Below are 11559 nucleotides of genomic sequence, written 5' to 3'. Positions count from 1 at the left end.
AGGCACATTCCTTGTATTTGGAGAACACACCCTGGAGCACTGCCACACTGCGTGGACGATAGTTTACATTGTAGTTCACACTCTCCCCCAACATCTTTTGATAGCTAAGAAACTTTATCTGAATTTCCCAGCTTCTGCCTTTGGCCTGGATCCTAGCACCCGAGTCGGGCGTCTCCTTCTCCAGGCTCCTGGTGGTAACTCAGTGCTGGCCCTGACAGCCACCCTTCCATGGGCTTATCTCCTGGTGCCAGGGTCTTTCTCCCCAACCTTCAACATGTTCATGCCACAGGCCACACCCTTAGAGAGCCCTTAGTTTTTTCTTGCAAACGCCAGGAAGGCACATATGGGTACTTCTGCAAAAAGTAGTAAGAAGTTTCAATAGAAACCAGGGGACTCAGCAGCTTATAACAGATTTCTAAGCTCCCCTCTCATATTACTGCCTGTGGACAATGTGGGACATTGGGATTTTGTTCCCCTTGGAGTCTGTAGGGAATTAAATCGATTCCCTCCATGTCACCAACATTTCTCCGGGAAGCCTGCAACTGGATTCAGCCTGGTGAGTAGTTGCTATGTTAAGAGCATTCATCTGTGCCTTTGCTTCTCCATTCTCCCCCCATCCTCTGAGCCAGAGAAACCCCAGGGGCTTCCCTACAAGGCAAGAAGAACTGAATACAAGAGTATTTAGGGACACAATTTATTACTAATTAACTTAATCAGTTAAATAATTTGATAAATAATAATTTACCAAGCATCTTGGAATGATCATCCCAGCCAATAAATTGGGGGCAGAGGAGCAATAGAATTGTGTCCTTACACCTATGAAAGTCAATTATAATGCCCAGTACTCTGTAGTTGGGAACAACAAGAAAACTGAGGACTTTAAGGAGATCAGTAAATGTATTTCTGATTTCTGACTTGCTTAATCAGAGTTTGAGCTTTCTGTACTAGCATTCTCATGTTTCACTACAGTAAAGGACTGCAGATGTGTTAATAATTCTTACATGAAGAGGTAAGAAAATGAAACACATTCATATTCAAGGATGTCTGTGGGATTCTATGGGTGGATTCTAAAGATGTACATTATGAGAGGCATATCATCTATGTAACACAGGGTAGATGCAGATTATTGTTTCCAGGATAATCTGTTAAGAGACTGAGTGAAAGAGGTGGTCAAAAGTGATCTTCCTTTTCCAAGGTGATTTTTGCTTTGCTCCGATTAGTCTTCTGGTGTTGATCTTGCCTCCCACCAACTTTGATGTCCTTGGCTGCAATGGCAAAGACACATTTTCAAGATACCTTTCTGCCTCACTGCCTCATTGTCCTCATCTTCCTGCAGCTGCTGCCCAGCAACATATGTAGAAAAGGTAAGAGAACCTTCCCTTTCATTGTTAGGAGGCTGCCCCCAAATAAGGAGAGAAATGCCAAAAAAAACCATTATGATGTGTGAATGTATCCCAATAAAACTGCTTACCCCTCTTGATTAGAGGTGATGTGGGCATCACCTTCCCAGAATCCTCAGGACTGGGAAATAAAATATGGATGAGAGTGGACTAACTGGTATTCTACTCTTGACTTACTGTGATTCTAGCAATGGAAGAAATTATATCACTGAAGGCCACTGAAGGTGCTGAAGTCAGAAGGGAGAGGGAAAAAGAAGTGTAATATGGGGCCATTTTCAGGACTTGGAATTGACCTGAATAACATTACAATGACAGATACAGGCCATTATATGTCCTGCCATAACCTACAGAATTGACTGGGAGAGAGAGTAAACTACAATGTAAACTATAATCCACACTTAAATGTGTTTATCCATTGCAATGAATGTACCACACTAATGAAAGAGTTGTTAATGTGGGGAAAAGTGGAAGGTGTAGGCAATGGGGCATATAGGAATCCCTTACATTTTTTTATGTAGCATTTTATTAAATCTAAGTATCTTTTAAAAATAAATAAAGAATATATTAAAAACACAAAATAAAAGAAAGCTTTAAAAAGCTGCTTAATAAATAAATAAATAAATAAATAAATAAATAAATAAATAAATAAATAATTGTGCAAGAATAGTCAGAAACAGCAACTCTGAACAGCAGGAGAAGCATAGAGATTGAGAGATGAGGAACTTTCTTATTTGTTTTTTGTTTATTATTATTGAAATAATGAAAATGCTCGAATAATGATTGAAGTGATGAATGCCAACTATGTGATTATACCAAACACCATTGATTGTACACTTTGGATGAATTGTATGCTTTATTAATTTGAATCAATAAAACTGATTTGTTTATAATAAATAAAAAACAAACAAACAAACAAAAGATGATGCCTTCCATTTCAGCTCAGGTTTCCAGGAAATCCTCAGATCCTCAGAGATGAATGTGGAGCAGGGTGGGAAAATTCTTCTCACAGGTGCACTAACCTGGTTCTTTTGAATCTGTCTCTTTAAAGCGGATTTTACCGTCTTTGGACCTAATGACCCCATTCTGGCCATAGTGGGGGAAGACACAGAGTTGCTGTGCCACGTGAACCTCAATATCAGCATTGAGAACATGGAGCTGAGATGGTACAGGGACCAGCCCTCTCCTGCTGTGTACGTGTATAAGAAGGGGAATGATACACATGAAGAGCAGATGGAAGAGTATCGGGCAAGAACAACTTTCGTGGGAGACGATGTTGCCAAGGGCAAAGCCGCAGTGAGGATTCACAATGTCACAGCTTTGGACAATGGGACCTATCACTGCTGCTTCAGAGATGGCAAAGCTTTTTCGGAAGCCACGCTGTGGCTGAAGGTGGCAGGTGAGGGAGCCTGTTGGTTTGGTCATCTTACTTTTGTGTGATCACATTGTAAGTTTCTCTTACAAAGTTTCTGTCCTAGTTATAAACAGAAACATGCTTATGGCAGAAATTCCCCTAAAGCCTTAGACTTTTCACAAAGTACACTTGCCAGCAAATCCCGTTTCCCAGCTTTGTACATTGACAGTGTTTCTTGGAAAATGTAGTTCTTAAAGCATGGATATGTTTTTTATTTTCCTTTCTTTCATTATACCATTCCACTGGAGAGAAAAAGAGAGAAGAAAAAGAGAGAAGGAAGACCGGAGGGGGAGAGTGTTTATGTGATGTAGTAAGAAATTTCCATGGCAATCTCAAAGATTGTGTTTTGACTTCAGTCAAACCTGGGTTGGAATCCTGTTTCCCACACTTACCAATTTTGTGACTTAGGAAACTTATTTAATCTTCCTGGTCATTTTCTCTTTTGCTTTGTTCTGTTTTATGTCAAATGGGGATGATATATCTGGGATGTAAATATTAAACAGGATAGTATATGAAAACACCTATTACATATTGGAAATACTCAAGGTATTTTAGTACTGGGAGTGGCAGTAGATGGAAAGATTCAAGCCAGTATCTCTTTCTCCAGGACTAGGTGCAGAGCCCAGAATCCGACTGAGAGACGACACGGACAAGGGTATCCAGGCCGAGTGCACCTCGGCTGGCTGGTACCCCGAGCCCCAGGCCGTTTGGACAGACTCCAGAGGAAATACTCTGCCTTCTGAGGGCAGGATCTCGGCATCGGCTTCCAGTGGGCTCTTTGCTGTGGCCTCCAACGTGACCGTAAGGGACAGCGCTGTGGAGGGCCTCCGTTGCTCCATTTCCAACCCCCTACTCCCTGAGAGGAAGGTGGCTGAGATTCAGCTTCCAGGTGAACATTCTTTTTTTTTAAAGATGCATTTTATTTATTTATTCTCTCCCCACCCCCGCCGCTTGCTTGCCGTCTGCTCTATGTTTGTTCTCTGCACGTTCTTCTGTGTCTGCTCATCTCCCTTTGTTGCATCATCTTGCTGTGCCACCTCTCTGCAGGGTGTAGGCCAGCTTGCCTTCACATCCCTGGACGCGAACCCAGGGCCTCCCATGTGGTACCCGGGAGCCCAATCGACTGAGTCAAATCCACTTCACCCAGGGTAGTATTCTATTCAGTCTTGTTCTCAAAACACTGAATATAGGGAATCACAGCCCTGAAGGTGAGGGACATCCGGATGAGAGCTACAAGGCCTGTAGCAAGAGCAAAAGAAGCAGCAGGTAGTTGTCTACATCCATCCCCGAAGACCTGCCTTGCAAAGTTCTAGGGACTGCAGACTTTGGGTGCTTTTGACTGAGGTGATTTAGAGATGGGGGTGTTGGGAGGGTCCCAAAGAGAGCTTTGCCTTCTGGGGGAACAAGAAAAGTTTGCCCCAATATTAATTTTCTATTTTGATTTTTAAATAATTTCAAACTTATGAAAAATTTGCAATAGTAATATAGACAACTGTCTATCCTTTACCCAGATTCACCCGTTTTTAACATTTTGCCTCGTTGGTTTCATCAGTTCTCTTTCTCTCTTTACCTATTATCTACCATTTATCTATCTAGATAAATACATAAATTTTTTATTCTGATCCATTTCAGAGTAGTCTGTAAACCTTGATCACTTAGTGTGTGTTCTCTAAGAACAAAGAAGTTCCTTCACTCCAACATTCTTTACTCATGTGGCCCTCTGGAATCTTCCTTAGATTCTTTCTCCAGAAAGTCACAGTCTACGGTGTGGAAAATTGTTCTGCCTCTGATGCTCATTGCACTAGGACTTGTAATAACAGGAGTCATCTGTGTCTTCTGGAAACGCCAAAAGGAGAAAAATAGAAGACTGCTGGAAGATGAGAGCAAGCTCAGCAGACTACAAGCTAGCCACCAGCCACCAAATGGTGAGCAGGGAAATCTACCAGAAGCTCTGCTCTGACTGCAGAAAGAACAGGGGTGTTGGGTGGGGGAGCTGCCACTGTGCCCATCAGACCACCCTGTGCTAGGGCAGCCCTTTGTGTATCCTTAAATAGAGTAACAAGTGAAGGATGTTCAAAGGTCTGCATTCTGGAAATCGCCAAATAATAGAGCCAGTGAAAATCCTCTATGCCTGAGAACTTCCTTGGTTATTCTTCACTAAAGGATTTAATGTAAGCTGGGAGTCATATTTGGGCATAAACCCTGACTATGATATGTACCAGCCAAGGGGTCTGCCTCAAACCCAACTCTGACACGCATGGGCTGAGGGGTCTGGGCACGTTGGGAGTCTGATGTGGCTTGACTGAGTGCTGGACTTGAATCCCAAATCTGATACATGCTGGCCAAAGGGTCTGGGCTTGAATCCCAACTCTGACATGTGTTGAGTGTGGGATCTAGGCTTGAAACCTAAATCCATTGTGTGGACTAAGGGGTCTGGGATTGCACCCCAATTCTGACAAGTGCTGGCTGAAGGGTCTGAAGCATGGTCCAAAAGGCTAAGGCTCAGCTTCGTCGTCTATCAATGGGGGGTGATGATAGCATCCCGAAAGTTTGTAAGGATGAGCTAAAATAGCATGCACAAGTGCCTTGCACATGGGGAGGATATATTGCGGTGCTGGTGGTGTTTGTTATCATCATTATTGATTATTTAATTCATCAGTCAGTCAATCTGCTTTCCCACATAGCATTTCAGAAGCTGGGAACTCGTACAGATTTCAGGCTCAGGACCGCCCCTTGGCTTGTTATAAAGACTACAGTATATAAACTTAGGATGGCTGAAGGGACTATTTGGGCCAATGGATTATTCTATGTAAACATGTCTTCTTAGAAATAAAACTACCTTCACTTTGTTTTATTGAGCATTAAAAAACATGCATTTGCTTTTTCTTACAGAGCAACTACAGGAAGAACTCAGTAAGTTCTCTTTTGACTTACCTTTCCAGAATGTGAGCTTTCACCTCATTTTGATAAACTGAACCCTGTAATATCACATCTCTCTGTGCCGTTGCAGGCTAGAGGAAGAGTAGCCCAATTTACGGTAAGCACCATTCTTTTAAGTTTGGAGTCTCTGCATCACAGGCCACTCCAAATGCAGCCCAAACACAGACATGGTTCCATTTGAGCAGGGATGAAAGGTGGGGGGCACTTATTCCAGGTACTCAAAATCTGAATTGCTCGCAGGAAAAAAGAAAATCACAGAGAAGCTGTTCCATCAATTATCTAGGAGGTCTGGGCTTCTCTCCCTCACATGCTTATTTCTGGTGTGTGAGGGAGAAATATATGTGTGAAGTCACAGTTACTCAAGGAGATTCTAGAAGATTGTGAGAAGGATGTGTGAGAAGGATCACAGGGAGGCAGACGCAGACTGTGGCTTTAGCCACATTCCAGTGCTCTTCCCTGTGTATGTGCACGTGTGTGTGTGCTTCTGCCTCCCCTTTTATTTCCAGACTACAGAAATGCTGTGTGATATGCTGGTGAGTGGTAGCCACTTCTCTGAAAATCAGGCTTTAGCTGCCTTATGAGACCTTATCTCCTTTCCCTTTTAATTTCCCAAGACTCTAGAAAAGACAGGCTTGGAAAACCCAGGGCAGTGATAAAGGCGTGCGGGAGCGGCTGAGAGAGTCAGCTTTTCTAAGACAGAGGACTCAAGGGATGCTATCATGGAGAACAGGGAAATTAGGAACTTTCAGTATGCCGTTGGAGAGGGAGCACAAAGGATGTAGAGAAAATGAGAAGGGAATGTGGGTGGACAAAGGAAGGGCCCGGAGGACCCAGTCTGGACACAGCCAATTGTTGAAGAGTCAAGGAGGTGATGGTGAGGACTCTTTCATTCATTCATTCATTCAAAATAGTTATTGAGGGGAAGTGGCTGTGACTCAAGCAGTTGAGCTCCCATTTACCATATGAAGGACCTGGGTTCAATCCCCAGGGCCAAATCCAGGTCCTCCTGGTCCCCGGGGAGGCAACCCAGGCCCTCCTGATTAAAAAATAAGAGGAAGAAAAAAGACTTCTCAGACTTACATGGAAAGGTGCAGGCGACAGAGAGGCACAGGCGACACACCAAAAAATCTATGATGCAACCAGATGGGGGAAAAAATGTTACTGAAGCCCCCTTGCGCCAGGGACTGGGGTATATTAGTAAATAAAATGGCTTCCTCCTGACCTCACTGAGCATTTAGTCTATTTAGTGTATCTGGAGATGCAAACATGGACCAGTGAAAAGTTCTATTAAAGCTGAAATAAATTGGGATAAACCTTGTAAGAACCTAGTGAGTATAAGGATGACATTTAACAGGGGACCATTTGCTTAGGATTCTTGGGAAGAGCACAGTTGTGCGTTTATGACATTTAAGCTGAGAGTGGAATGGCAAGAGATCCCAGCCATGGAAAAGTGGGGAGTGAGACCCTCCCCAGCAATGGGAAGAGCAGACAAGGAAGGCGATCATGAAGAAGCAGGAAGGAAGGAAGGCATCCTGGGGTACCGGCCCCAGAGGCCGGAAAGGTTAGCAGAGCTCAGGCCTCCCAGAGACCCCAAGGCCATGGCAAGGAGCTTTGGTTTTATTTGAAATACAATGGAAAACAAATGAGAGCTTTTAAGTAGCAGGGGAGACATTGGCTGAAGAGAGGTGAACAGATAGGAGTTGTGTCTTGGAGTTAGAAGTAACAGTAGGGAAGGCGCAAGGTAAAGGGAGGAATCAAAGATGATACTCAAATGGGTAAGGGAAAGCCTTGAAATGAACTGAGAGAGATTTAGGAAAGAGAACTGAAATTTGTTTTGATCCTCTTACGACTGAGATGTTTTGAGACTTCTGAATGGAAACTTCAAATAAATGATTTGATATGCAAGTCTAGAGCTTGCAGTAGAAGTTTGGACTAAAGATGTGAGTCAGGGTCACCAGTATATATATAGTATTTAAGGTTATGAAAATGAATAATGAGGGACGAAACGGGGTCCCTGTTAAGGGACGAGTGGGGTCCCGTTGTGGGACAAGCGGGGTCCCTGTTGCGGGACGAGAGGGGTCCCATTGTGGGACGAGAGGGGTCCCGTTGTGGGACGAGAGGGGTCCCTGGCGTGGGGAAGAAAGCCTCGTACGGCCGCTGAGGCTTCCCTCGGGGGCTCCGAAGGCATGGAGGGCGCACGACCCAGGAAGGAGTTGCGGAGACAGGCTGATGGCACAAGTCTGGTTTATTGCGGAGGGGGATGCAGATTTATAGGATTGGGGAGTGGTGTGGAGGGTTCTGATTGGCTAGGGCAAATGCTGTTTCCATATAAGGCAATGTTCTGGCATTGGGCTAGTGATTGGCCAGTAGAGTATGTGCTAACTCTTGATAGGCTGACACTGCTACTAAGCTGATAGGTGGTTGTAAGCTGTTGCTGGGCAAACAGCGTACTAAGAGATTAGGTTTAAGGGAGGGGGGAGGGGAGGTGAGAGCTGGGCTAGGCGGGAGATAGGAAGGGGGAGGGCGGTGCCGCTAGCCGTTAGCAGCAAAGGCCTAGTCAGGCGTGGTCACTTTGTCTAGGCCCAGTGGGCAGAGGCGGTGTCACCTCTTGCCGCACTGTTTGCCACTGAGGCAAAGCGGGTGCCCCTCCTCCCACAAATAAGATTTCCAGAAAAGGAGAGGTACAGAACAAAGAAGAAAGAGCCATGACTTAGTCCCAAAAAACCTCCATATTTGAAGATCTGGTAGAATGGGAGGAATTAGCAAATGAGATGGAAAAAATAGAGAAGAGGAAACTTGAAATAATTTACTGCTGAAATCGGGAGATAAAATATATTGAGAGAATGGGCAATTGTGTTAGTTGCAGCTAAGAAGTAGACTGAAATGAGCCTTATGATTAGCAAGAGAAGTTGGTGAAGAGGAAATGAAGAAGTGGAAACTACCAAGTGGGAAATTTCCAAAATTATTGACTGTCAAGCAGACTTAAAAATTTGAAAGTGGGGATCAAGAAAAGTTCTTTTATCCTTTAATTTAAGGAAAGAGATAATAGACAATGTTTGTTGCCTGAAAGGAATGATGCACAATAAACAGAGATTAAGAATGAGAGATAAAGGAAATGAGCAAAGGATAACAATCTTTCAAAGGTGTGCAAATTAGGTGGGATTGGGCTAATGCAGAAAAAAACAGCCTACGAACCTTGGAGATGGGTCAGGAGATTTGAGGTGTGCGTACAGAACACGCAATAGGAGACTATCATAGAGAGAGGTGAAGTTATGTTGTGATATAATAGGATCCACCAGGTTCTTATTTTAGATGAGTGGAGATTCATCCACCCTTGAAGTCTTGTAAGGGATGTTGTCAAGCATGATTGCTAGAAAGAAGTTATGATGATTCACAACCAAAAGAATCTGTGCTGGACAAGAAGAGCAGAAAAATTTAGATAGCAGAAAGATGATGCGGTAGGATTAGTGAATTTAGGGCATGATAGCTGGTGAGGAAGAAACCGGGAAACTGAGAGACATGGCATTGAATGATTCATCCCCATAAGGCTGTCAAAAATAATGAGGAGTTAAAGTACAGAGAATGACTGGAAGTTAGATCAGTTCTTCAGGGCGGGAAAGAGGCCATCCAAGGAAGTCAGTTTATGATCAAATTAAAGCAGTAGAACATGAATAAGTTTGATCTGCATTCTCCGAGACTCAATGGAGAAAGGATTTGGGAAAATGAGAGGGGAAGGAATGGTCAGGAAGTAGCAATGACAATTGTTGAGAGTGTTGAGGGAAAGCAAAGCTAAGGAGAGCAGTGTTTTACCTTAAAAAGGATATGAACATTCTGAGAAAGCCAGATTTTTTATAATAGTGAAGTACTGCACATTGGTCCTGTCAAGCCATTTAGGGATGAAGGTCCAGGAGCAATGAGTGACTGGAGATTCAAGCAAACAATCATCTGAGACACATAGGCTTTTTAAAACTGAGGCTTTCTCCAAGAGAGAGAAACATTTTAGGTGTTGAAAGGGCAGCTTCCAGAGTAGCTGGGTGCTCAGCTGGGCCACCAGATACCTCCCTGCCTCTCACTCAGGAAGCCCACATCTAACAGGCTTTATACCTCTGAAAAGCTGAGGACTGATCATAAGAGATTCAAGAGTTTCATGCATGGCATAAGGTTCTGAGGAGAGCTGGGGAGAAAAGAAGGCATGGGTGCAACGCAGGACAGCAGGTCAGAGATCTCCACTGTGAAGGAGGGCTTGTCCAGTGGGGAATGTTTGGGCAGGGAAAAAAATGTGTTCTTATAAATGTTTCTGTGTCTGTTAAAACCCATCTTGGTGTTTTCCAGACGTGTCTGCCCAGTTTTTTATTCCACGGCTATAGAAAGAGGTCCTATATCGGTACATGATACACATACTGTATACACCCCTCATCACGCTTTGCCTCTACCTCCCTCTCTCTCACTCACACACAAACAAACAAATACCAGAACAAGCCTGTGAAACAAAGATAGTCAAAATATTGAGAGATGAGCCAGATCATAAAATGCTCTAAGCTTCCCCTAAGAAGCTGCCTCTGTTTCCCAGCCTTGGGTAATCTCACCACTGTTTTAGAGTGGTCTGTTAGGTTCCTGGCAAAGAAAACTGTAACAATTAAGGGATTCCCAGAGACAGCCATGCCTCTACCTCCATCACAGAAAAAAGGGGAGCAAGACAAGCCCAAGCATTCGAATACCTGCAGGAATCAATAAGATCCAGAATCCCAAAAGCTTGACCCTCTCCTCTTTCTACAGTGACCCCGTCTCTGGATCCAGACTCTGCTAATTCCACACTCATGCTGTCTGAGGATCGGAAAAGCGTGCGCCGGCTGCTCTTTGAACAGGACCTGCCTGACAGCCCTGAGAGATTTGACAAGGACCCCTGCGTTCTAGGCTGGGAGCGTTTCACCTCTGGGAAGCATTACTGGGAAGTAGAGGTGGGAAACAGGCAGGCCTGGACTCTGGGTGTTTGTCTCGAAAGTTTAGGTCGGAAGGGAAGAATTCCCAAGTCACCAGAGCATGGTGTCTGGGCCTTAGAGTTTTACAAGAAGAAATATCGGGCTCTCACCTATCCTAGGAAACTCCTGCATCCTTCTGTGCCCCTGCATCGGGTGGGTATTTTCCTGGACTGTGATGCCAGAAATATCACCTTTTATAACATGACCAAGGAGTCCCACATCTACACATTTTCTGGAATCCTTTTCTCAGGCCCTCTGCGGCCACTCTTTTGTCTCTGGACTCACGACTCCCATCCCCTGACTATCTGCCAGAGTGGCTCTGAGCTTTCCCCGGGGCTCTCAGTGACTCCCATCAGGGAGACCCCAGCCTCATTCTCAAGGGACAGGGACCTTCTTCAGACAGGGCCCCTGTTCTTCTCACCCCAGTACACCCCAGAGCTCTGGGAGAAACATCCATTCTCCTAAGTCCCAACGCAACCCTCTGCTAGTGTGCAACTTTGGGCAAGTTAATTAATCTGTCTTATCTTCATTTTCTCCCCTATAAAATAATGAGAATAAAGTAACACCACTGGGTTATTTTGTGAAATGAATTTGAGAGTGTATATAAAACATTCAGCCCAGGGTCGACATGCAGTAGGAGCTCAGTTGATGCCAGCCTTTCTCCTCACAGCTACCCAAATATCTGACCCACCTCTCTCTCCCACCCTCACTAAGACAGATTGGTGCCATGTTTGGCAAAGCCAAGGATTTCAGGACTCTGAGCCTTGGACTTTGTGTCGGTCAGGGTTCAATCAAGACAGAAACCATACCAGTTTTTGTTTGTTTGTTT

The 11559-nt window shown here is 44.3% G+C and overlaps 1 protein-coding gene across 3 annotated transcripts; it reads left to right on the top strand.

Moving 5' to 3' along the window:
* Nucleotides 1-308: 308 nt before the first annotated feature.
* BTNL10 (Butyrophilin-like protein 10) lies at nucleotides 309-11334 on the top strand. Of its 3 annotated transcripts, XM_058286439.2 has the most exons (8): nucleotides 309-556; nucleotides 1196-1364; nucleotides 2449-2796; nucleotides 3419-3700; nucleotides 4548-4736; nucleotides 5704-5724; nucleotides 5822-5848; nucleotides 10528-10617. In XM_058286439.2, the coding sequence occupies exons 2-7, from the start codon at nucleotides 1256-1258 to the stop codon at nucleotides 5824-5826; spliced, it is 954 nt and encodes a 317-aa protein (XP_058142422.1). In that variant the 5' UTR covers nucleotides 309-556; nucleotides 1196-1255; the 3' UTR covers nucleotides 5827-5848; nucleotides 10528-10617. The 3 variants fall into 3 exon arrangements, with proteins under 3 accessions (XP_058142422.1, XP_058142415.1, XP_058142406.1); XM_058286432.2 differs by lacking the exon at nucleotides 5822-5848 and having other exon boundaries at nucleotides 310-556; nucleotides 1221-1364; nucleotides 10528-11334; XM_058286423.2 differs by lacking the exon at nucleotides 5822-5848 and having other exon boundaries at nucleotides 310-556; nucleotides 10528-11334.
* Nucleotides 11335-11559: the final 225 nt, after the last annotated feature.

This window comes from Dasypus novemcinctus, chromosome 2, assembly GCF_030445035.2.
Source record: "Dasypus novemcinctus isolate mDasNov1 chromosome 2, mDasNov1.1.hap2, whole genome shotgun sequence".
In the NCBI taxonomy this organism is placed as follows: Eukaryota; Metazoa; Chordata; class Mammalia; order Cingulata; family Dasypodidae; genus Dasypus; species Dasypus novemcinctus.
The sequence above is the reverse complement of the archived record's forward strand: the minus strand, read 5'-3'. Positions and strand labels throughout refer to the sequence as shown.

Excerpts from the sequence above, each read along its gene's own strand:
- BTNL10 (XM_058286432.2), top strand. The coding sequence starts at position 1,256 with ATGTCCTTGGCTGCAATGGCAAAGACACATTTTCAAGATACCTTTCTG. Across the intron at positions 4,737-5,703 it reads TAGCCACCAGCCACCAAATG|AGCAACTACAGGAAGAACTC; the intron begins GTGAGCAGGGAA and ends TTTTTCTTACAG. Across the intron at positions 5,725-10,527 it reads GCAACTACAGGAAGAACTCA|TGACCCCGTCTCTGGATCCA; the intron begins GTAAGTTCTCTT and ends CTCTTTCTACAG.